Source organism: Podarcis filfolensis (genome assembly GCF_964270895.1).
Source record: "Podarcis filfolensis genome assembly, chromosome: 14".
NCBI lineage: Eukaryota > Metazoa > Chordata > Lepidosauria > Squamata > Lacertidae > Podarcis > Podarcis filfolensis.
Window position 1 is genome coordinate 46,215,218 of NC_139616.1, and position 25,619 is coordinate 46,240,836.

The window sequence follows — 25,619 nt, forward strand, 5'->3', positions numbered from 1 at the left end:
CTGGAGATAAGCCTCTGGCACAAAAGCAAGGCCAGTATTGTGTACCAAGGCAGTGTTGCACAGTGGTTACAGCTGCGAGCTAGTAAGAATCTCGCTCGCATCCCGCCTTGGACGTGAACTCGCCAGGAGGTGCGTGTGCATAATGACATAAGGGCAGCCTGTTCCATTCAGGCCAATGGCCCATCTAGTCCAGCATCCTGTTCTCAACAGTGGCCAACTAGTGAGAAACCAACAAGCAGGACATGAGCGCAAGAGCACTCTGCTCTCCTGTGGTTGCCAGAATCAGGCATTCAGAAGCATTGCTACCTCAGACCACAGAGAACATACCGTATTTTTTGCTCCATAAGACACACCTTTTTCCTCCTAAAAAGTAAGGGGAAATGTCTGTACGTCTTATGGAGCAAATGCATGGTCCTTGGAGCCAAATTGCCCAGGGGCAAAAAGCAGATTGTGCTTTTTTTTTTTTTTAGAAAGAGGGAAGGGGGTGTTGAAACGAAGCTAATGAGCAGCCGATCGGCAAGTGATCGGGAGGGAGATAAGGGAGGCTGCTGGGGGGGAGGTAAAAGCCCATGGATCCTCAGGATTTTTGCATTGGGTCACCCCAAATTCACCATCAGATCACATAGCATGTCCATGGCTACAGCCTGCACCAAAAAAAATCACATATCCATTGTTTTGTGGGGCCACAATGGCGCACAAACGTGGTTACAGAGCACGGATCCACATGGATTCTCAGGATTTTTGCATTGGGTCACCCCAAATTCACCGTCAAATCACATGTCTGTGGCCACAGCATGAACCACAAAAATCATACATCCACTGTTTCTTTCAGAATATTTTTTTTCTTGTTTTCCTCCTCTAAAAACTAGGTGCATCTTATGGTCAGGTGCGTCTTATGGAGTAAAAAATATGGTAAGCAAGCTATGAAAGCTGCACGCCTGTTGGTTTGTGGATAAAAGAGCAATGGCCGCTCTCATTTGTGAAGACAAAAAAGCTCAGCTGTAACACAGACCTGCCTCAAACCATAACATCCTAAGGCTGTGGTGTGTTAGCTCAACCTGCCACAACCCACCAAAGGCACCAGAAGCCCCTCAGAAAGTGGCCCCGCTGCTCTGATTGACTTGGGCACTTCCAAGTCTGTTTGCAATTTTTAGGTGGGATTAAATCACATATGGGCCAATCCTGGCTGCAGCTGGTGGGGCGCTTTTGTGCAGCAGGGCCATTTTCCTGAAAAATTGGATTTCCTGCAGCAAGGAAAGTGGGAGATGGGCCATGCTGTAATACAGGCTTCCTCAACCTCAGCCCTCCAGATGTTTTTGGCCTACAACTCCCATGATCCCTAGCTAGCAGGACCAGTGGTCAAGGTTGATGGGAATTGTAGTCTCAAAACATCTGGTGGGCCGAGGTTTGAGGAAACCTGCTCTAATACATCATCATCCTGCAAGCAAATCAGAATGGATGCTCATTAAGTAGCCAACGTTGCATTTAATTTCACCTTCAAGCACACCGTTATTCTCACGGCACTGAACCAAACACTTCAAACCCGCCCTGCCAGCGATGTGGTGATAAAAGTGTTCTCACCTTGTAGGCTTCTGTTAAGGATTCCTGAAAATATAAGAAGAACTTCTTGACAGTTGCAACAGAGGCAGCATTATGCAAGCACCGTTATGGTTTTTAAAAAGCAAATATATATGGAAACACCTTAACTCAGTCAAGTGATGCTTTCGGCTTTTATTTAGTTAAATGCAGCATTCTATACAAGAAAAAAAAAAAGAAATTTCAAACCCTGACAGGGAACTATAGCTCTTCCTAAATCAACCCGAATTAAAAGATTTCTCCCCAAATACACTGTACTGTACGGAAAATAATCTCTCCCTTCCCCTCCCTCCCCCATTGACAGCGTGCCACGCAGTACGGCGATTTTGTGTATTTCAAACTTCAGAACTGTACAATTGGTTTTACAAATCACACTTTTTTCCTATGAAAAATTACAGAAAAAAATATTGCCACTTATTTTATTTGTAACAAAAAATTAGATTTTTTTTTCCATTTTAAAAAAAACACAAAAAAGTCAGCCAGAACTTTTTAATTTTTTTTCCTTTTTCTTTTTTAAGTGTGTGCTTGGGAAGAGAGGGGGGCGGAGGTGCAAGGAGGAGAGGAACCCAGGAACGCTCTGGAGCAAGTTTTGCCTTCAGGCTCCAGCACATCCGTACTTGGTGCTTTTTAAAACAAAACAAAAAAAAACCCCAGCTAATCACTGGAAACAGATCCCAAACCACACAAACCTCAAAATTTCAAAAGCAGCCTGACCCTGGGTGAGGGGCTGTGGCTGGATCCTGTTACCAGTGATTGGCTGCCATCAAACCTCACACTAACAGCATCAGAAACAAGGAACCAAGGCATCCGTCAACACTTTTCAATCTCAGAAACGGGGTAGCTTTTTTCGTTTTTTGTTTAATCCCATCAGACTGCGCCTTAGAACTGGGTCAATCGCCACAGCAGATGGTGCCTGAGAAAAGCAAACTGCAGGGAAGTGGGAGAAAGTACATGCCAGTCCCTGGCTTTTACCCTCCTTCGTGACATTCCAGGAAAATCTAACTTTTCGGGAGGCAGCTGGCAAGTGCCCTGGCCTCAGTGGTTTTTATGGACAGGGGAATCCAAAACTTTTAAAACAGGTGCAAGAACCAGAAAGTGCCAACAGAACTATTGCGGCGTCATTTTTCCCTATATGCCTTTCTGCCAAGGTTACCAGGTGCTTGGCACCAAAGGTGGGATGCGGGGAAGAAGAGAAAAGAAGATTCACCCATTTGCCTCCTTGCTCACCGTATGGTTGGTTCAGTGCCCATGCAGCAGGGGCGCAGAGAAGCAAAGGCCTTCTTTACGGGAGAAAAATCCGATCTGGAATGCTCACCCACGAGTCAACATCATCTCGGTTATGGCAAATCACAAAGCAAAAACTGAAACCTGTTTTCTAACACTTAAGAGGAGCGGGTCAAACGAAACTAGTCGTGTGGGGTGTTGACAAAAAACTTTGCAGTAAAATAAAACCCAAATTCTGGTGGGAAAATACACTAAACTGACAGGGATGTTGAGTTCGAAGGCTGCAAATCTACTAAAGCCCTTCAGTCCTTAAGATTAGTCAAAGCACTGACATCCATTTTCTTGGATGGCGTGCTGGCAAAATAGAAAAAGCATTGATGTTTCTTGTACTGCCAGTCGCAGAAACAGCCTAGCATTGCAGACCAGGGTATTCTGGGAACTTTCGGCAATCTGGCGTCCCACCTGCATCCTGCTTCCTCCTCACCTGTAGCGAAGGAGAAAGGAACAGCCAAGCTCAACACATTTGCCCCACCAAACTAGCAAGCGGGAGCAGCCCACACGCCCCAAGGAACTTTGAAGGAAAACTGGTGTTATGATGAAGCCATAACTCTTTTGAAAGCAAAAAGGTTCCACTCTGGTGGCAAGTCAGGAGGGAAGACAAATTATTAAAAATAATAATTATTATATTACGTGTTGTAGCAATATGGTGGGTTGGCCCATCCCAGCGGAGCAAGCTCTAGAGGAGGTGAGCACCAGCCCCTGTTGAATAAAGCACAGGAGGCAAGGAGCGTCTGGGGATTTGGGGTCAAAACCTCCTCGCCCGTCAAAAGCATAAGGTAATTTGATGGTTATGAGGTATATAGATCATAGCAAAAAGGCACGTGCAACCTGGTTGGCGGGGGGGTGGGAGGGGGAGAGAGAAAGAGAATTCCTCAGGTATGAGAGTTGAGAAGAACAAATGAAGTTCAGGATACTTAAGGGCGGACGTTTTGAACCACAGATTTTTGGTTCAGAAAGCTGGGCTTCTCGTGTGCGGTTTAAAAAAATAAGGGCGATTCTTAGGTGATCTGAACCCAGGTTCTGACCTGGTTCCTGAACGCTGAAAACTCTTCCAGGCTGGGGCAAAGCAGGAAGCAGCGAGAGAGAGAGAAAGAGAGAGAGAGAAAGAGAGAGAGAGAGAGAGAGAGAGAGAGAGGTTACAGCCATTGGGGAGAAGACCTAACATTTAAAAGCTGAATTCTTTGGGGGCAACAGGATGTGCTTTCCTGGGCTTGGCTCAAGCAGGAAAGAAGCATGAAGCAAGTTAAGAGGCCAGCTGGCAGCTCCAAACACGAGGTCTTGACATGCCTTTAGCAAGATGCTTTTGGTGCAAGACCAGGAGCCAGGGGAGCCCATCGCCTGAAGTCACTGAAGAAGCAGAAAAGGATGCCAATTCACCCACTATTCTCGCCTTCTGCATGGGGCAGCCTAAACGTTCCTGCTTCACTGATCCCAAGACCCACCTCACTGGGAGTCTGCCCAAGGGAGGAGGGCTGCCCCACACAGACGCAGCTCCCGCCCAGTCTGGATTCCTGACGGTGAGTGTTTGCCCGGGGCCATCTACCTTTAAGAACGGACAACCGCCACAGAAGCATCGTTTTCAAGTGTCAAGAGAGACGGAAAGTCTGGTTTTCCAGGAGGGTGGGGAGAAGGAAAGCCTCAACCGAAACAAAGCGGGTAAATGTCTTCAAAATAACTATGTTTATACAGAAAATGCTAGGTATGGGCCCTATGCTGTTAGTGTGAGGGATTCGGCAGAATCTGAGGTTTCCAGCCAAGCAGCTCCTCCCCCTCCAAGAGTTGCCCCCCTCCCGCCTCTCAATGAGCCCTCAAACAGCAGCCCCAATGTGGAACCACTGTGCATCCTTCACAGAAAGAGAAAACACGACTGTATCCTTTTTTTTTTCATTAGCAGCGCAGAAAACACAGGTGCTTGCTAGCCCAAGCAAGTAAGGGTTTTGGGGAAGAGGGGTGGGGAAGAATTATATGGCATTTCAAGGGGAGGGGGGAATAAACCCTGACACTAAAGTGCAACACGTCCTAAACGCTTTGTCATCCGGTGTCACCAAAAAAACAAAATAAGAAGAAGAAGAGGTGTTCGCAAAGCTTTAGATTTCCAGTTGCTGGAGGGAGGCGGCTTTTGAAATGACAGTGAGGAAAATAAATTCACATGGCCGTCGGCTTCAGAAATCAGGAGCCCTTTGGTGTGGAGCGGAGCAGGGTGGCGATACAGAGAGCATTTCACCACGCGGCTGGTAGTGTGAGGATTGGGGTGGGGAAGGAGAAACGCTGCATTTATAACGTTTCCAAGAAGAAGCAGCGCCAAGAGCATAAACGAATATTCTCAACTCCTTCGGCAAACTCAACGCACCACTTTTTTTTTTTGGCATCTTCAAAATCCACTCCAGCCCAAACGCCTCAAAGAACAACATAAGCTTTCTCCCCGCCCCTTTAAAGACAAGCTGCTCCTCCACGCTTTTGAGGGGCGTGGCCGACTGCCCGGGGGTGGGGGAGCAGAGGGGAAGAGGGCAGGTGGCTGCAGATACAACCCGGTCAGCACCGCTGCCTCTCTTTAAGGAAAAAGGAAAAAAGCCAGATCCGTTCCAGATCCATTCTTCAGCGTAAAAGGGGTGGGGGTGGGGGTGAGGGAGAATACAACCTTGAAGCTAGATGAGAAATAGCCAAGGGGGGTGGGAGGGAGGAGGGGTGGGGGAAGATACGATTTCACAGCCTGAAGGCCAGTCTCATCAGCTCAAATATCTCTGTTGGAAGGGGTGGGGGGTGAAAGAACAGAATCCCTCAGTGCCGCCTCATCTTCACTTTCCGAGCTGGACTGCCGTCCTCCTCTTCCTCGTCAAAGTCCTCCGTGTACTCGTAAGACTTCCGCCAATAGTTCTCAGAGCTGAAATGGCTCCGCCTCCTGTGCTTGGGCAAGAGGACTGAGCGCCTGTTCTCCTCTTTATCCATTTCTAGAATCCGAGGTCTGAGGAGAAGAAAAAAAGACAGACAGACAGACCAGTGAGAGGATTCGGGGCAGAGTTAGAAATTAGTCAGGCTCATTTTGCGACTGGCGCCGGTCCAACTGCGACTTCGTGGAAATCTCTGGATGTCCGGCTGGCGACTGGGGAAAGCAAAACGTCACTTAGAGAAGGATCTAAAAGATTTTCCTTGAAGCTTCAATTTGTTTTATTCCAGCTTGTTTTATTTGATGTTTTAGTGTGTTGTTTGAAACGAAATCGGCAACAACATTGGGGGAAAACAGTGCCTAGACATTCCCTTGTGGCGACTGTAGCACTGGTCTAAGGTGCCATTGAGAATTAGATTATATATCTAGCACTACCCTCATAACTGCTGCTTTTCACTGGAACAGTTACACCAGAGGTGGGAGACCAGTGGCTCTCCACATGATGCTGGACTCCAACTCCCATCATCCCCGACCACTGCCCAACTGGATGGGAATGATGGGAGTTGGAGCCGAGGAACATTTAAAGGGCCACAGGTTCCCCCATCCAAGTGACAAGGTGCACTTGGGCTCATTGTCACTGGGGCTCATTGTCTACCCTACCTCAAAGGCTAAGGGAAGATGAACAATGCAAAGATCCAAACAGATACTTTAGGCACATCTGGAGGTTGTGTACCTCCAGCAACATTTTGGGCTCTCCCCTTCATTGAACCCTTGACCTAACCCCAAAACGCTGTATTGCAAACAGCGGTTGACATGCCTGCACCACATGGGAAGAGTTCAACACCACTCCAAAGCCAAATTATATCCACACACGCTGGTCAGAAATTATGGATGGGTGTCTCTGTGGAAGCATCTAAGCCTTACTTCCAGGGCAGAGACAGCCCCACCTGCAAAGCACACACACAGGAGGAGTGGAGGTAATAGGTTTGCCTCTTTTGTGCCAATACCAGCCTCCCCACTCACAGATTCCAAACCAAAACCTCATTTTGCAACCGGAAGCAGCCACTGCTTCTGCACAATTCCATTAATTGTGGCACTTGGACTTGAGTGTAAAGACTGACACCCGCAGGGCTATGAAGTGGACTTTCCCAACCGTGGGTTACAGTCACATGCAAAAACCAGCAGAAGCCAAGCAATAGGTCACTCCTTCCTCACTCCACAAAACCACACAACTCAGCAGCTCTCCTGCCTCTCTCTATGATGCGCAGCTGCCACCCTCCTGCCCTGCCTCGTTGCGGATTCACTTACCGGTGAGCAGCGTCTGGGTCTGCTTTGCGATGGGACCTCTTTGGCTTCAGGATGGGGTCCCTGTTGCTTCCTGACAGGCGGTCAGAGGCATACCCTGGCACCAGCACAGAACTACTCAGGGATCTCGTCTCCAGCCGGGGAGCGTCTAGCCTGGTCCTGGAAGGGTTAAGACACAAAAGTGATGCTCATCTAATTCTACCGGATGCATCGGAACAGGAGACACTATTTGTGTTAAAGAGACACTGTGCCAACTTTCAACATTTGCCTCGGGGTGCAGGCCAGAGGAGGCGGCCACATGCCACACATGTGATCTGATGAGCAAAAGTCAGGCCTCCCTATCTGTTGCTAGAGGAAACTTAAAAGTGCCTCTCCCCTCCCTGAAATCCGTATTTCATATGTATCTTAACTGGGCACCAACCAGAGCACTCGCCTAGCATGATAGTCAGTTAACATTTACAGAAATGCTGACCTAAATTGAATCTGACGCCAGTTCACTGATATATATGCAGTTGAACACTCTAGTTGGATTTTCCCAGCTTTCTTCCGAAAGAAACCCCAGATGCCCCAGAAATGGCAGACTTCCACAGCCCACATGACAGAAAAAAGCAGCGTGTATGCTTTCAGCTCAAACTTTGCATGCATGTGCAGAAGCCGTTTGTTTATTGATTTGCAGAAGCTGCTTTCTAGGACAGAATTATGGATTTCCCCTGCTACACCCGCCCACAGGACCCCTCCTCTGGCACCACGAGTTTGACTGGGACCTGAGACACGCACTCATAGGGCAACGCTGCTCCTGGGGCTACAAATGGGACTAGAGCTTTCTGCATGGCCCACCCTGCTTCTTCTGCCCATTTGTCTTAGAAGCCACATGCTGAACCTTAAGGTAAAGGTAAAGGTAAAGGGACCCCTGACCATTAGGTCCAGTCATGACTGACTCTGGGGTTGCGGCGCTCATCTTCGCCGGCCGAAGGAGCCGGCGTACAGCTTCTGGGTCATGTGGCCAGCATGACTAAGCCGCTTCTGGCGAACCAGAGCAGCGCACGGAAACGCCGTTTACCTTCCCACCGGAGTGGTACCTATTGATCTACTTGCACTTTGACGTGCTTTCGAACTGCTAGGTTGGCAGGAGCAGGGACCGAACAACGGGAGCTCACCCCGTCGCAGGGATTCGAACCGCCAACCTTCTGATCAGCAAGTCCTAGGCTCTGTGGTTTAACCCACAGTGCCAAACGGATACATGCCATAGTGGAATTGGAAGGGGACAGGTCGTCCAAGGATCACAGAAAGGAAGCCATGTCCTTTATCCGTAGCAGGTTGCAGGGCAGGGATGGGGAACCTGTGGCCCTCCAGATGTTGTTGAACTACAGTTCCCAGCATCCCTGACTGCTGGCCTCTCTCGCTGCATGATTCCAAGCAGAGCGTTTGGCACTGGAGCAGAAACCAGCATTTGTGAAGCAATCTTTCCATAATAAGAAAAAAGCATCGAAGCTTGTAGGAGTGGCACACCAGTCAAGAGGCCTGTCAAATATTCCAAGAAGTCTCAGTGCCAGAGGATGCTTGCCTGCTGTCAACGTAGCACAACTACTTTTCCAAAACAGACGTTTTGCATTTTAATATTTCGCTGCTGCTCTGCTTCCTTTTGGCTTGCATTTCATGATTATTATTCTTAAACAGAGATATTGCAATTCCATGATAAAAGCCAAAAGGGGTGGACCATCCAGAGACTTGTTGATGTTTATAGCAACCTTACCAAACACTCTCAAAACTAAAGATGTCTTAGAAGTTACTTGTCCAAACTGTTAAGTAATTTGCATAAGTAACAAGTCTGAATCTTTTTAACTGCCCAAATAAAACCAACACTTCTGACACACTTGCCCAGTTCTCGATCAGTCAGTTGATCTACTTCAGCTGGACCAAACCCTGTTATCTGAATGTCTACAAGCAGCATTTAATGCAGGCTCAGAAACCAGAGGTGGAGCTCTGCTTACCTCCTGCCCCTCAACACGTTGCCAGGTACCATTTCTCATCAGGCAAACACATTCCTTAAAGTTCTAAGTAGCTCAAGAGGTTGTCCCAAACTAACAGTACAGGGGTAAAATAATCTTGCAACCTGCTCCTGAAACTAGCTGGGAGCTGAGCTACAGCCTCGTGTTTTTCCATCTGCTCTTAAGCTGAAAGCCAATTTCTTTCTTGGTCGCTCCACCAACTCCGCCTCAGAGATCGCCAGGCTGTTCTGCAGCCACGAGCATGCAGGAAGGATCCATAAATATTGCTATGCTTCCACTGCCTTGAAGTTTTTATGACCATGCCGGTTACCAGGCTGTTCTGGAAAATTCCACTCGAAGTGAATCGGAGCTAGTTTACTCATTACGCACTTCTGTTCTCAAGCAAGTACTGAGTTAGCAGAAGTATAAGTGCGAGACATGGAAAAGAACCTTCCCTAGAGTCTTATGAACACTGCCGGAGGATTGTTTGACCCTAGCTGCCATGTTTTATAAGGGTTGGAGCCCCTGAGCTCCCTGTCCAATGCACGTTACTGGAGACACTGCTCACAACCAGGGCCACTAGCAGACTAGCAACCTGACACTCTCCCATTTCCCTGCCAAGGATTCCACAAATCATGGATACAAGTCCAACTCTCTCGAGTGAAGATGCAAACCCAGCCTGCAGGGCAGCATTGGGGTTAATCTACTCCTGTGAGAGGGCGACCAAGATAAGAAAGGGTCTGGAAACCAAGCCTTTATGAGGAATGGTTGTTGGAATTGGGTATGTTTAGCCTGGTAAAGAGGAAACCGAGAGGAGTAAAATAAAATGGTAAAAGGTAATGGACCCCTGAGAGTTAAGTCCAGTCGCAGATAACTCTAGGGTTGCGGTGCTCATCTCACTTTACAGGCCGAGGGAGCCGGCATTTGTTTTTCCGGGTCATGTGGCCAGCATGACTAAGCCGCTTCTGGCGCAATGGAACACTGAAACCAGAGCAGCGCATGGAAACGCTGTTTACCTTCCCACCAGAGCAGTACCTATTTATCTTCTTGCACTTTTTGGCGTGTTTTCAAACTGCTAGGTTGGCAGGAGCTGGGACTGAGCAACGGGAGCTCACCCCGTTGCGGGGATTCGAAGCACCGACCTTCTGATCGGCAAGCCCTAGGCTCTGTAGTTTAACCCACAGCGCCACCCGCGTCCCATTGAGTAGTAAGATAGCCATCTTCAATTATCTAAAGGGCTGTCACTGTTGGGATACTGCCAGGGAGACAAAGTCCATCATGACTCCACGTCGTCTCCGGACGTTCATCGATCTCCCGTAGACACGCAGTATTAGCAATTAGCGACACGAGCTCCAGAAATAACTTGCCACATTCCTGGGCTGATGCACGCTCTTTCAGCAGAATTCACACAGCGAAAGATGCACGGCAGGAGAGCATATTTACAAGTTTATTCAGCGTTGGTCAGAACAAAGAAAAAACATGACTGCCTGCTTGCGTGTTCAGGCACAGAGAGAGAAATGAAAGCAATAGAAAACATAAACATCCTGTGAACAGGAAATACGCAGACTCTGTGACTCACAAAGCCTGCTCCCTTTTAAGGTGGAACGGAAATATCCTAACAGTCACATGGAAGATAGAGCAAGCTTGTCTTCTCCTGCTACAGAGGCTAGGATCCAAACCAATGGCTTCGAGATACAATAAAAGAGATTCCGACTAAACATCAGGAAGATCTTTCTGACAGCGAAACAGACGCCTGCAAGAGGTGGCGGACTCTCCTTCCTTTTTAAAGCAGGTGCTGGATGGCCATCTGTCATGTATGATCAAGTTGAGATTCCTGCATTGCAGGGTGTTTGCCTAGATGATTCTTGGGGTTCCTTTCTAACTCTACAATTCTATGATTCTATAAGGAAAGCAGCACACACTGTTAACTGGGCTCTCTAGATGTTACTGGATCACAACTCCCATCAATCCCATACCGCAGGCCATGCTGGCTGGAGCTAATGGAACTGGGATTCAACAACACCTGGAAGACTGCAGGTTGCCCACCATTACTCTATAACAGTGTTTCCGAAGCTTGGGTCTCCAGCTGCTTTTAGACTACAACTCCCAACATCCCTAGCTAGCAGGACCAGGGGGGTCAGGGATGATGGGAACTGTAGCCCAAAAACACCTGGAGGTCTAAATTTGGGGATCCTGCTCTGTGGCGTAGAATGTGCCGCGAGAAGCTCCAAATTTGTATTGTGCAGCGAATACCTTCAGCTTTAAGCCAACTGTGTGAGCCCACCACACGTCAGGGGGGTTCAAACTCTCTCACACCAAAACCACATCGAGCACACAATTGCTCAGGCCTCTTAAGGCTGCTGTTCTGAGTTGTATTTGCAAAGCCAAGCCTCTGCTTCCTACCGGTGTATGTGTGCGAGCCAATGGAAAGGGCAGGAAGCGCTGTTACTTTAAGGAAGCTTTAGTGGGGCTAGTCCATTCTTTCCACTTTTCCTGGCTGCATGCCTTCAAAACAGACCACAATGTGTTTTACCAGTTAAGTGCTAGGAAGGGGCAGGAAGTTTTGAGAATGCTAAGAAAACACTTCCTCGGCCTCCCAGCAGAGTTACGGTTTCCCAGGATTTACTGGGTCATCGAGAGGTGCCCCAGGTTCCTCCCTGCATCTTGTTAAGGAGGCCCGGCTTAACATTTTAAAAACAAACAAACCATGGGCCTCATAAATGGGAGCAAGGAAACAGCTATGTCTCACAAAGTTCGAAAGTGATTTTGCTTAGCCAGGACAGAATCATCTGCGTTAGCTGCTACCAGTTTTAGCTGCTCAAAGTATTGGCAGCAGCAAGAATGTGAAAGGATGTTTCCCCCTTTTCAGAAACATATACAAATTACATTCTCTTCAAAGACGCTTCACCACTTACTTCCTAAGGATGATGACTGCTCTCCTCTCCTTGATATCCTGTGGTCGAATGCAGTGTGTAATTTCATCAGCTGCGTAACCACTGTGGAAGAGAAAGATCCAAGAGGGATTTCAAACCAAGCCAACTTAAGTTTTAAAAGGCTGTATCTGTTCCTGCTTCTCTCCAGCCCCAATCCAGCTATACTGGTGATCAAACAGCTCCGTCTACAACTTCAGCCAACACTTATAGCCCTTCATAACATCTCCGCCCACCATTTAAGTTTATTTCACTTATATTCCACCTTTTTTCCTAAGGAGCTCAGGGTAGCAATGCTCTCCCCCTCCACATCTTATCCAAACAACAACCCTCTGAGGTAGGTTAAGGCAGGGACTGGCCGAAGCTCACCCAATTGAGTTTTGGGAGTGGGGATTTGAACCCTGGTCTCCCAGGTCCTATGCGGGCACTCTAACCATTATGCCACACTGGCTCACCACCAATGCAGCGGACAAGGCCATTTTCTCAGGTTCATGTGGGAATCTGCCTTATACAGAAACAGACCATTGGCCCAGGTAGCTCAGTATTGTTAACTAGCAGTGGCTCTCCAGGATTTCAGACAGAGGACATTTCCAGTCCTATCTCGAGATATCGGGGATTGATTGCATATTACCTGGGACCACCAACCTGCCCTGAGATCCTCTAGACTGGGGTCACCAACTCCCAACAGCTGTAGCTGGTGTGGCCAACAGCAGGGAATGATGAGAGCCAGAGCTCAACAACATCAGGAGGGCCAGAGCTTCCCCACCCCTGCTCTTGAGAAAGCCATATAAAAATATTTGCCACAGAGACCATTGCTTGCGTGGTTCCACCACCTACTTCAAACCCTCGCTGCCATCCATCACCACAGATCAAATGCAGTAGTGTGGGCCAGCTTTGCAGGAGTCTTCAAATTCCCAGTGTAAGAATCTTCCCACCTTCCCTCCCCAAGAGTCAACTTTGTTCTTTTTCGGGCTGCAGAGACCAGTGGCTCAGGTAAGCATCTACCTGAACAGGTAGAATGCTGGTGCAGGAAGGTGGATGTGGGGGAAAGGAGAACACAGGACGAAGTCTAGCTTGCTTGGGCAGCAACGGATTTCAAAAATTTCTGTCAGGTACGGTGGGCTCCGCCAGTTGGCCACCAGCCCATGCCAGAAAGCCATCATTGCCAAAATGGGGGGGGGGGGTCAGTGTTACAAAAACTATGTACAGCATCATACCTAACTGCTGCACCGTGAGTGTGGGGGAAGGCCGCTCCCTCCTCAGGCTATTTCCATCTGGCCTAGGGGGCGGGACTCAGGCTCACCTTCGCCACGGCTTTAAGAGGCCTCATTGAGGCACTGGGACATCGCTGCTGCTGCACCGTGAGTGTGGGGGAAGGCCGCTCCCTCCTCAGGCTATTTCCATCTGGCCTAGGGGGCGGGACCCAGGCTCACCTTCGCCACGGCTTTAAGAGGCCTCATTGAGGCATTGGGACACTGCTGCTGCTGCACCGTGAGTGTGGGGGAAGGCCGCTCCCTCCTCAGGCTATTTCCATCTGGCCTAGGGGGCGGGACTCAGGCTCACCTTCGCCACGGCTTTAAGAGGCCTCATTGAGGCACTGGGACATCGCTGCTGCTGCACCGTGAGTGTGGGGGAAGGCCGCTCCCTCCTCAGGCTATTTCCATCTGGCCTAGGGGGCGGGACTCAGGCTCACCTTCGCCACGGCTTTAAGAGGCCTCATTGAGGCACTGGGACATCGCTGCTGCTGCACCGTGAGTGTGGGGGAAGGCCGCTCCCTCCTCAGGCTATTTCCATCTGGCCTAGGGGGCGGGGCCCAGGCTCACCTTCGCCACGGCTTTAAGAGGCCTCATTGAGGCATTGGGACACTGCTGCTGCTGCACCGTGAGTGTGGGGGAAGGCCGCTCCCTCCTCAGGCTATTTCCATCTGGCCTAGGGGGCGGGACTCAGGCTCACCTTCGCCACGGCTTTAAGAGGCCTCATTGAGGCACTGGGACATCGCTGCTGCCGCACCGTGAGTGTGGGGGAAGGCCGCTCCCTCCTCAGGCTATTTCCATCTGGCCTAGGGGGCGGGGCCCAGGCTCACCTTCGCCACGGCTTTAAGAGGCCTCATTGAGGCATTGGGACACTGCTGCTGCTGCACCGTGAGTGTGGGGGAAGGCCGCTCCCTCCTCAGGCTATTTCCATCTGGCCTAGGGGGCGGGACTCAGGCTCACCTTCGCCACGGCTTTAAGAGGCCTCATTGAGGCACTGGGACATCGCTGCTGCCGCACCGTGAGTGTGGGGGAAGGCCGCTCCCTCCTCAGGCTATTTCCATCTGGCCTAGGGGGCGGGGCCCAGGCTCACCTTCGCCACGGCTTTAAGAGGCCTCATTGAGGCACGGGGACATCGCTGCTGCTGCACCGTGAGTGTGGGGGAAGGCCGCTCCCTCCTCAGGCTATTTCCATCTGGCCTAGGGGGCGGGACTCAGGCTCACCTTCGCCACGGCTTTAAGAGGCCTCATTGAGGCACTGGGACATCGCTGCTGCCGCACCGTGAGTGTGGGGGAAGGCCGCTCCCTCCTCAGGCTATTTCCATCTGGCCTAGGGGGCGGGGCCCAGGCTCACCTTCGCCACGGCTTTAAGAGGCCTCATTGAGGCATTGGGACACTGCTGCTGCTGCACCGTGAGTGTGGGGGAAGGCCGCTCCCTCCTCAGGCTATTTCCATCTGGCCTAGGGGGCGGGACTCAGGCTCACCTTCGCCACGGCTTTAAGAGGCCTCATTGAGGCACTGGGACATCGCTGCTGCTGCACCGTGAGTGTGGGGGAAGGCCGTTCCCTCCTCAGGCTATTTCCATCTGGCCTAGGGGGCGGGGCCCAGGCTCACCTTCGCCACGGCTTTAAGAGGCCTCATTGAGGCATTGGGACACTGCTGCTGCTGCACCGTGAGTGTGGGGGAAGGCCGCTCCCTCCTCAGGCTAACTCCATCGGGCCTAGGGGGCGGGGCCCAGGCTCACCTCTGTGACAGCTTTGAGGACACCGGTGCTGCTGCAGCAAATGTTAAAGATGTTTTTATATATTTTAAGGTGTTTTAAAGGTGTTTTTATTGTTTATTCTGTTGTACCACCGTGAATGGTGGTTTTTATCTATGTATTTTTGTTTTGTTCCGTTTTGTTTTGGTTTGGGGTTCGATGTTGAGTGGGGTGGGGATTGGTTTTGTTTGGGTGTAATTGTTTTGGTTGTTTTGTTTTTCTGTTTTGTAAATGGAGGCAAGTATGAGGCTTGGGATTGCTACCGTGGAGGGGCGAGGGAGGTATGGCGGTGGGGGCAGATGTTATAGGCGAAGGGGATCGAGATACGGATATGCTCGTACCCCTTCCAATCTGCGCCCCATCCCGAGGGACGAGGGTAGGGTGAGCAAGGATTACTCACCTCCGTCACTGGTGTTGTGCAATGCCAGGTCTATAGGCAACAAAACCGCCACCCTGCGAGATTTCTTTACCTCGCAGGGGGTCGATCTGGCTTGTGTGACGGAGACCTGGGTGCGCGAAGGGGAAACTGTTACCTTACGAGAGATGGCGCCCCCGGGTTTCTCCGTCCTCCACCAGTCACGGACTGTGGGCCGGGGGGGAGGGGTGGCATTATTAATCCGGGAAGATTGTTCTTTCAGGGCTCTACCATCGCCACTGATCCCCGGCATTGAATGTGTTGGCCTAGTGTGGGGCTCTGAGGTGAGCTTGGCTGTCTGGCTGGTGTACCGGCCACCTAGCGCACCAGCAGCCACCCTGTCAGGCCTGCTGGAGGCGGTGGCTGGCTGGGCCTTGGAGTTCCCTAACCTATTGGTATTGGGGGACTTCAACATCCATGCTGATGCCACTCCCTCCTCACAGGCTCTGGACCTGGTGTCTTCCATGGCAACACTAGGGCTCTCCCAGTTTGTTTCGGGCCCCACACATCAAGCAGGCCACACGCTGGATTTGATCTTTGGCGCCGGTATAGATGTGATCATGTCTCCTTTGATGAAAGTGCCATGGTCTGATCACTACGCTCTGAAAGCCAGGATTGACTTTCCACCCCCACCCTGCTTAGGTGGCGAGCCGATTTGGGCTCGCCCGCAGAGGCTGATGGACCCTGATAGATTCCGTCAAGCCTTGCGGGACCTTGCTCCCCCTGGCGACTCATTGACTGAGCTTGTTGAGGGCTGGAATACCCAGCTCCTGGCAGCCATCGATGAGATCGCACCTAAGCGCCCTCTGCGACCCCACAGAAACCGGGCTCCCTGGTTTACCGAGGAGCTTCGGAAAATGAAGCGGGATCTCAGACGGCTAGAGCGAGTATGGCGGGGTGCTCGTGACGGAGCCTCAAGAACATCTTATAGGGTTTTTATGAAAACCTATGAGATGGCAGTGAAGGCCGCTAAGAAGTCTTACTTCTCGGCCTCCATTGCATCCGCTAGCTCTCGCCCGGCGCAATTATTTAGTATAATTAGGTCTTTAACGTCCCTTGAAGGACAGCCAAATTTAAATAACAATCTGACACATAGCTGTGAGGCATTTGCGAGCTTTTTTGCGGAGAAGGTCCTGTTGCTCCGCCATGACCTTCCTGCCAATTTGGATACAATAAATGAACTGGAGGCCCCTCGACTGTCCTCGGGTCCAGTATTGGACCACTTTGACCGGATATCTCCAGCCGATGTGGACAGACTCCTCCAAGCTGGAAAGCCCACCACCTGTCCTCTTGACCCGTGCCCGTCATGGCTGATTAGAGCGTGTCCAGATGAGGTACGGGCCCCCCTGGGGGATATCATCAATTTGTCCCTTGGCACCGGGATATTCCCAGGGGAACTGAAGGAGGCAGTGGTGCGTCCGCTCTTAAAGAAAACATCATTAGATCCCTTAGATCTGTCCAATTACCGCCCGGTTTCGAATCTTCCATTCCTGGGTAAGGTGATTGAGAGAGCGGTTGCTGAACAGCTTGGTAGGTTTCTGGATGAAACATCGGCTCTCGATCCATTCCAGTCCGGCTTCCGCGCTGGTCATGGGACCGAGACGGCTCTGGTCGCCCTAACAGATGACCTCCGCAGGCAGCTGGATCGAGGCGGGTCAGGGCTGCTGATTCTTCTAGACCTGTCAGCAGCCTTCGACATGGTCGATCACGAACTCCTAGACCACCGCCTTGCCGACGTGGGGATCCAGGGCACAGTCCTCCAATGGCTGCGCTCGTTTCTCTCTGGTCGGGGACAGAGGGTGGCGCTTGGGGGGGAATTGTCATCGCGCCACTCCCTGGTGTGTGGAGTGCCTCAGGGTGCGATTCTCTCCCCGATGCTTTTTAACATCTTTATGCGCCCCCTCGCCCAGCTTGTTCGGAGTTTTGGGCTGGGTTGCCATCAGTATGCCGATGACACCCAACTCTATCTGTTGATGGATGGCCATCCTGACTCGGCCCCAGACACACTGACCAGATGCCTGGAAGCTGTGGCTGGATGGTTACGTGGGAGCCGGTTGAAGTTAAATCCTTCGAAGACAGAGGTCCTCTGGCTGGGACGGGACGATATGGGACTGAGGGGGCAACTCCCATCTCTTGCGGGGGTGCAGTTAGTGCCAGCACCGTCCGTTAAGAGTTTGGGTGTAATCTTCGATACCTCCCTCTCTATGGAGGCGCAGATTACAGCTATAACAAAGGCGGCATTTTTTCATCTCCGCCAAGCTAAGCAGTTGGCCCCTTATCTCTCTCGCCCTGACCTAGCCACTGTGATCCATGCGACGGTCACCTCCAGACTGGATTATTGTAACTCGCTCTACGTGGGGCTGCCCTTGAGACTGACCCAGAAACTCCAGCGGGTGCAGAATGCCGCGGCGAGACTCCTTATGGGGTCTTCGCTGCGAGACCACATTCATCCGGTGCTATATCAGCTGCACTGGCTCCCGGTGGAGTACAGGATCAGGTTTAAGGTACTGGTTTTAACCTTTAAAGCCCTATACGGCCTAGGACCCTCGTACCTACGGGACCGCCTCTCCTGGTATGCCCCACAAAGAAACCTACGGTCTGCAAATAAAAACATCCTGAAGGTCCCAGGCCTCAGAGAGGTTAGGCTGGCCTCAACTAGAGCCAGGGCCTTCTCGGCTGCGGCTCCAATCTGGTGGAACGCTCTGTCACAAGAGACTAGGGCCCTGCGGGACCTGACATCTTTCCGCAGGGCCTGCAAGACAGAGTTGTTCCACCAGGCCTTTGGTCAGGGCACAGCCTGACTCCCTCCTCTGGTAACCTGCACAGAGTTTTGCTTAATGGTTGCCATCAACTTGATTTTAATTAATTTTTATAGTGAAATATTTTTAGAATGTTGTTTTATTTGATTGTTTGATTATTTGAATGTTGTTAGCCGCCCTGAGCCTGGCTTCGGCTGGGGAGGGCGGGATATAAATAAAATTTATTATTATTATTATTATAACTAGTTGCACACTATTTCACAGGAGTAGAAATTCCCAATAGGGCCGCAAAACCCTGATCATTTACACTAGGAGCAGGTAAGTCTTCTGGGAGGAGACTCTGTGAAAAGGCATCTTATCAACTTGTTTTAAGGCCTCTCAAGAGAGTTCAAAGTGACTCCCCCCTCTCAACCAAGTTGTAGAGAACAGGAAGCACAACGGACTGTGTCTCCCATTCCCTGCATTTCTTCGTAACATTTGAAGCAGCGCTTACAGATTCTCTCCTCCCATGCAAAAAGCATATAAATATCAGCTAGGGCGGTACAGCAGTCATGTGCTGAACAATCAGGAGGCAAGAATTAGGAAGCTGCATTCTTAAGACACTCAAGAACAAAGATGGTGAGCAAAGCGTAAGTGTCTGCCCACATAACTCCTGAAAACAGAAAGCAAACTGTTGCATCAACCTCTCCGCTACCAGCAAAAGCTACTGACCAAGCGATATTAAGACTCATGTTGCCATAACAAGCATACTGCTTCTATTTGGCTAGGTTCTCCCTGCCAGCCCTCTCGACAGCAGCCGTATTTAGAACTACTCCCTCCCTTCTTGACCAGGTTTTTATACCCAGCTGGCCCATGTGACTGGAACACTGGCCTAGTCCATTCTGGCAGTGCCAAGCAGATCTAGGAGTGCTGAGCGCTGCACTGGCAGTGCTGACTTTCTGCTCAGGCCAACCTCCCTTGGAAAGGTGCCCTTTTATAGTTAATGCTCAAAAGCTTAGTAGCTGCTGCCCTCAAACTGAAGTAACTTCTGCATTTAAAGTGTGCTAGTTGCTTAATGCTGCCTTCTTTTCTTGGAAACCAGGCAAGCTGGAACAGGACAGTGAAGGTGCTGCACGGTGACCCACCCGTAGGCCTACTGAAATTCTAGAAGATTTCTGCTACTAGAAAAGACTTGTGGAAATGCTGTTTCTGTCCCTGAGGAACTGACTCAGACACTGTAGACTGCAGTAGACCCATGCTGCTCTATGCAGAGGGGACTTCACCCATCCATCCGTGAAAAGCTCATATGGTCAAATAATCTGGAATTCCATTCCACTCCTTCCCTCCAACTTGGCAACTCTGAAGCACAGGTGAAGGTCTTTCAGCCATTCCTTTCTTAATGAATTAGGTTCACATTTGACATAGTTGCCGCAAAGCAAAACTAACAGGGCGGCTGGTTCTCTATCAGAATCAAGAGCAGAAAGCTTCGGACAAAAGGAAAAGCCACTGTCCCCTTGAAGCAAAGAATTCATTAATACAAAGCAAGGCTTCTGAAAAGCCGCTTGCCTGCTCACCTGGGACAGGTCTTAGGGTACCAATTTCCCCTTTTGGGGTGCATCCCTGCAACGTTACCACAGATGAGCAAGGTAAGAAGAGATAGTCATCTTTTTGAAGGGATGCCACTGTCTTCAGCTATCTGAAACAGCCAGGGAGGCAGGTGCATGCCAAGAGTCCTGTTAGTCTTGCTAGTCACACATGGCAACTCCACAGCAGAAGCAGGTGGCTTCAGCAGGCTTAGCAACCAGTGTAAGCTGCAGGCTGCCTCCATTATTATCATAAATTATATCTCCCTTAAAAATGGGTAGGGCCAACAATTCTATCTACATACACCATGGTGGGAGCCATCCAGATTTTGCAACAGACCTTTCGTTAGACTGACAAAATAATTTCCCATGTTTAGCACCTCCTTGCTATCAAACTGCATCAGGCAGAGTTTCATTTCAACTGCAGAGTGCACAGCTGCTCAGCCCCTTCCTGGAAGTTCCTGCCACATGTAATTCTGCGTGAGCCTTGGTTAATGTGCGCACTTTTAGAGATAATGCTTAGTCCTTACACTGCTTTATTATTGATGCACCTGGACTATTGTGCAAGGCCGTGTTTATGTGAAGGAGAGATTTTCCTTCCCGGCTCATGCGGAGATCGCTTTACAAATGTAAGCAGGGGATCACGTTACCCCCTCAAGCAGCCTTTCAGACTGGCAGAAGTGTTCACTCCTCAGACCAAAAAATGTTGGTTGCCCTCCCTTTGCCATGGCAACGCGGAACCATTAGGGATGTTTGACTCATCCTGGCGGAGAGCTGGCTTTGGCTTACACGGCTATAAATACAGTTTGACCCAACATTTCGCGCCCTTTCACACTCTGCTCCTAGAGAAGTTGCTCTTCCACAGGCACTAACGCTGTCTAGTGTTACCTGTAAGTATTTACACTGTAAACACAGTTTCAGAGAAAAAAGCAGAGCCAGGAATTGAAGAGGAGAGTGCTACAGAAAACATCAGCGCTGCATATTGCAAAGTAACTGTCTTGGCTCTACAGCCAACAGAAAACGGGCTTGGAGAAACCCATGGAAACACCTGCAGAAAAATGGGTACACTAATAGTTCAGTCCTAAAGGGTTGGCATGCTTGAGATAGCTTTCCCCTTATGAAAGCTTTCCTTACTGCATGGTATCAGGACAGTGAACAAGAAATGACAAAACACTACCACCAGCGGCAATTCAGGAGTACAGTGAGCAAGGGCTCCCTGCCCAATTCCTGGCAGGGAAGGTCAATTGCTGGTTTTGCATGCAGGGCTTAACTCACTCCTAGGAGGACTGCTACTGCTTGTATTGGGTTTTTACTTTCAGAATGATACTACTACGGAGAATCAACTGCAGCCACAGAGCTCTCAACCAGTTTGCATGGGAGATACAATTACTCTGCTCCACTAACACGTTTTTCTCAAGCTGCGAGGGGGGCAGAGGCGCCCCCAGTGAGTCAAAGAAAATTCCCAGACAAGGTGCAAGCTATCGAGCTCTGGCTTGAGAGTGCCCCAGCTGGAGTGGAAGGCAGAGCGAAAAAAGCACTCCTTCCAATCAGACTTGCTGCTTCTTTTGTGTTGACTCCTGTTGTCAGGAGTCTGAAGCGAAGCCTTCAATCTTTTCCAGCAGACAGTCATTACCCTTCTCTGGAGTTCCTTCTCTCTGGGATGAGAGGGAGTCTCTTCATCATAAGGAAACTCACCTGCCCTGCTTTAGTTCACATTAATTAGCAGGGGTGAGGAACCTGTGGCCCTTCAAATATGGCTGGACACCAACTCCCATTAACTACAAGATGGCATGGTCTGGTCACAGTTGATGGGACTTGTAGTCCAGCCAAACCTGGAGGGCCAGGGGTCCCCCCCCAATCCCTGGTTAATGCTTGCAGAGAAGCAGTTTCTCCAACCATGGAGGCTTGTTTTGGCAGAACCCCTGAAACTGGGTAGCATTTATCACAAGCTATTACGGCCGATGTGCTCTCCAGCTAAGCTCCTCCTAGCTCTTATGAACCTTGCCTCAACAGTTCCTTGGGAAGCATTCTGAGGACCCCCTGCACATTGCAGGTTGCATTCTGCATTGTTTGTTCTGTTTGTGCTGTTTGCTCTTGCTGATCACAAGCTGAGGATATGTTTTACAACCCCAAAGTCCTTGTATCTGCATATAGCAGAGAAGATTAATAATGTGCAACAAACTCAGATGCTTGTCCTATCATTACAGATCTTATCAGTGAGGACTCCTGGATGAGATTTCAAACCATCTTAGGGTTGACTAGAAGACAGGTTTGAAAACCGCTACTACAGTCAGTGGGATACACTTATGTTGCTTTGTAAGGTCACCTGCAGACCCAACACACAAGTCACCTCCTCTTTTAGGTTCTGTTCCAGAAATTGTAAGGCAGGAATAATTGCAACTGTAAAAGACAAGCAAGGATCACAAAACATTTAGCACTTGGAACATGCTATACAAAATCAACACATAATACACAAATGTGTCTGGATGTACAGCTATCAATTCAGGAACTGAAACTGGCCAACGACTTGGAAAGGCCTCCTGCAAGTTTCCTTACCTGAGCACAGTGACACTCCCTCTTCTCACAGGCAGGAAGAAGACCGGCTCAGAGACCCTGATGGGCTTGAACTGGAACTTGCAGCCAAAGCAGAGGGCCGAGTCACTGAAGAACGACACTGAGACAATAGGCCTCTCAAAGATGTGGATGGGGTCCACATGGGAGACTATGCAGCCCCCGGGCTGATAGTCGTTGATCACCGCACTGTTCACAAAGCCCTCAGGGATGACCCGTTGCTCCACCAGCTTGCGGATGACGAGGTCGTGGACCCACTCGGGAATGGAATCCACTTCCCCACGTGGGTATAGCCGCTCCTGACCGGGACCTCGCCTCTGCAGCTGAGACCCGTACGTATAACCCTCCCCAAAGAAGTACTTGTTCCGGAGAGGGGCCCTATCCACCGTGTGCTCTTTATAAAGGCCCTTCTCAGCCCTGGAGACCACGTCGTCAATGCGAGCTTCGATCTTGGCGCATTCCTCGGGGGTGAAGAGGCGGAGCTGCCGGATGCCGCTTTTGACTTTCTGGGCCTCTTCCTCCTCCTCCCGCTGGTGCTCCTCGCAGTCGCTGGGCTCCGACTCGGAATCCTCGTGGTACTTCCGCTTGCACTCTGCAGTTCCACCTGAGCCTCCATAGGGAGACTCGGCAGGGTCTCGAGTGCCGCCCCCCTTGTAATTGTCCCGGTAAGGCATCATGGATTTGAGCTTCTCTCGCAGGTCTGTGTAGCCACTCCCAGCCATGGTGAGTTCCCCAGTCGCCTTCGCCACCTCTGCTGAACTCCCTTGTGAATGGTTTGTAGGGCTGGTGAGTGGGAAAGCGCTGTCCCCGTTCAAGGCATTGTCTATCCTAGTGGAATAATCTCCCAGAGGAAAAACCAAGAAATCCTACAGCTGAGCTTCCACAGGCGGAGAGCAAACCAAACCAGGTGCCCTTCCTGATGGGTAAGGCACTCCACCCTTCTGAGACACCCCGCCCCAAGTCCCTGCAGCAGGGGCAAGGGGAAACAAATCCTTGCGAGAATGAGAAGAAAGTTACAGATTCAGTTTCATTCCAGTACTGATACGGAACGGACAGATGAATGCAAGGTCTCCTCGTCCAGTGGTACCAATCTTGTTTGGCAGGTGAGTGCCGGGACAATTAAGCACACTCCATCTGTGGGAGGAGAAAATGGTGTCAGCAAAGAGCAAGGAGGAAAAGTGCAGATAAAAGAAACAAGCAAGATACATTATCTGAGCCCACCGAACCAAGAGCTGGGAAGCCCCTTTCCCAGGCATGCAAACCACCTGAGTCAACCTCCCTACGCTGTATCCTAGGAAACACTCCAGGCCAAGCCTGACCTGGATAAGAGTAGGAAAAGTGGCTGCAATTAAAGGCAGGGAGAAGCACAGGGTCAAGGAACAGACCAGAAGTTCACTCAGCTGCATTATCTGTTCCCTCTATACATATTGCCTCCTCCCTAACTCACTCATCAACTAGGAATACAGGAGAGGCCAGCAGGTGACCTGTGTTAACAGGTGGAAATGGTGAAGGCATCCCCCTTCCACCCCTGATCTTTGTTCATCACCTACTCCTTCCAGGTGAAAAGGAACCAGGCCCACACATCATAAAGGAGAGGCTAATAAGGCACTCCCCCGTTCCAGAACCGCCCTCTACAGCTTTTCTGCTGCTCGTTGCCCCCCTACCTACTGGGTGGGGAGTAGCGCTCCCCAAAAACAGAGGTATGGCACTGAGGGGATAACTGCCTTCTTTGCCCCCCATACCTATTGCTGCCTGTCTCCCAATCAAAATGGGAAAAGGTCCAGAAAAATCTCATACAGCTAGAGGTTGAAAGGCAGCAGAGGAAATGTTGCCTGTCTATACTTCTTTCTCTGTTACCCTCTCAGAAGAAGGGGAAAGAGACAGGAAGGAGAGCCCATTTTTATGCACCTGGATCCATTATCCTCTCCAGCAGGAAGAGAAGGGGGTGGGGGATGTACCAATACCTAATTAGTCAGAGTTTGAAAAGAAAGACCTTCTTTCCTGCATTGAGTATTGCTCTTGGCTTCCCACTCAGGAGGAGACATGAGGACCCCTCTATAACTAGGCCTAGCCTGTTTCCTCAATCCCCAAACCCACTGCTCAAAGCCAATCACACGAACTGAAAGAAAACGGGGAGGGGGGTAAGCCAGGAGGCCCATTATATAAGCAGGGGCTAAAAATAAAAGTCTTGGCCCCACTGCAAGCCTATTGATCTCTGTGACCCCTCTTATAAAGCGCCAAGAGACACAAGGCCCCCTCTATGGGCAGCAGGAGGTCAGGAGGGGAGCCAAGACCAACCTGCCTCACCCCCCCAAAAAAAACCCCAGCACCCACCAGGCTCCTAAAGAAAAGTGAAGAGGTAGCCATGGTGTCCTCCCAGGTAACAGGGCATGGGGAGGGGGAAGAATGCATGTCCGCCCCCCAATGTTTGACTTGATGCTCACCACACTATCCCAACCAAAACGAAGAGCAAGAAAGGAAGGAAGGAAAAAGCCTCTGACGGCGGCTCGCCCCCAAACCTATTGACCTCTCAGCTTATCACTGCCTCGGAGGAAGGCGAGAGAAAAGGCAGAGGTAGTTACCCACTTAACAGGGCAGGGCCAGAACCCAGTGGCCCCTTTTCTCCGCCCCTGAACCTATTGGCGCTGCATCTCCGCCTTATCCTAACTTATCCCAGAGAGCTGGGAAGCCCTTTTGCAGCCTCGGGGCCGCATTCCGGCCCCTCCAGGAGCCCCTACCCCACTTGACAAGGACGGGCGCCCCCGAACCTCTTGGTCTCTCCCCCTCCCCCTCAGAGAGGCTGCTTCCCCTCTCCCCCGCTCTCGCCTTTTACGGAAAGCGCGGGGGGAGAGGCGTCCGCCCCGGAACCAACTGCCCCGGCTCACCGCGCCCGAGTCCGGCCCCTCAGCACGCGCCGCCCGAGTCCGGCTCCGTCCGCGGCAGAGGCGGCCCGGCTCCCTCCATGGCAGCGGAGGCCCGGGGGCGGAGGAGGAAGGACGGGCGGACGGAGGGAGACCAGGAAGGGAAGAGGCGTCGCCGCTGCCGCCGCTTCCTCCGCCGCCGCTGCCCGAACTCCTCGCTACGTCACCAGCGGCCGGCCCGACATTATAAATAACTTCAGGGGCATCCTCCTCCTCCTCCTCCTCACGGCGCAAGAGTCGGCCACTGCGCAGGCGCACGCTTCGGAGTGGCGCGCACTGCGCAGGCGCGCCGAAGCCCCGCCCCCCTCCCCGCTCCCCAAGAGCCGAGCGGCTTCTCGTTTTGCAGCTGAAGAGCGTCCTCGCCACGGCGGCTCCGCTTCTGCGCACGCGCCGCAT

The 25,619-nt window shown here is 50.9% G+C and overlaps 1 protein-coding gene and 1 long non-coding RNA gene across 4 annotated transcripts in view; one reads left to right on the forward strand and one right to left on the reverse strand.

The window, feature by feature from the left end:
• The window catches only part of LOC310749297, a 193,288-nt gene that overhangs the window by 162,240 nt on the left and 5,429 nt on the right, over positions 1 to 25,619 (forward strand). The window lies entirely within an intron of this gene.
• ALKBH5 (alkB homolog 5, RNA demethylase) lies at positions 1,717 to 25,598 on the reverse strand. Of its 3 annotated transcripts, none has more exons than XM_083585819.1 (5): positions 25,188 to 25,598; positions 22,288 to 23,436; positions 11,973 to 12,053; positions 7,073 to 7,228; positions 1,717 to 5,842 (listed from the first exon to the last, which is right to left on the reverse strand). In XM_083585819.1, exons 2-5 carry the CDS (start codon positions 23,022 to 23,024, stop codon positions 5,659 to 5,661), a joined length of 1,158 nt encoding a protein of 385 aa, XP_083441945.1. In that variant the 5' UTR covers positions 23,025 to 23,436; positions 25,188 to 25,598; the 3' UTR covers positions 1,717 to 5,658. The 3 variants fall into 3 exon arrangements, with proteins under 3 accessions (XP_083441945.1, XP_083441947.1, XP_083441946.1); XM_083585821.1 differs by having other exon boundaries at positions 24,889 to 25,200; XM_083585820.1 differs by lacking the exon at positions 25,188 to 25,598 and adding an exon at positions 24,885 to 25,142.

Bases quoted from the DNA above. Each gene is read 5' to 3' on its own strand.
- ALKBH5 (XM_083585819.1), bottom strand. From the start codon at position 23,024: ATGGCTGGGAGTGGCTACACAGACCTGCGAGAGAAGCTCAAATCCATG. The intron at 7,229-11,972 runs GTAAGTGGTGAA...TAACCCTTCCAG, and splicing joins GCAGTCATCATCCTTAGGAA to GACCAGGCTAGACGCTCCCC. The intron at 5,843-7,072 runs GTAAGTGAATCC...TCTTCTCCTCAG, and splicing joins GACCCAGACGCTGCTCACCG to ACCTCGGATTCTAGAAATGG.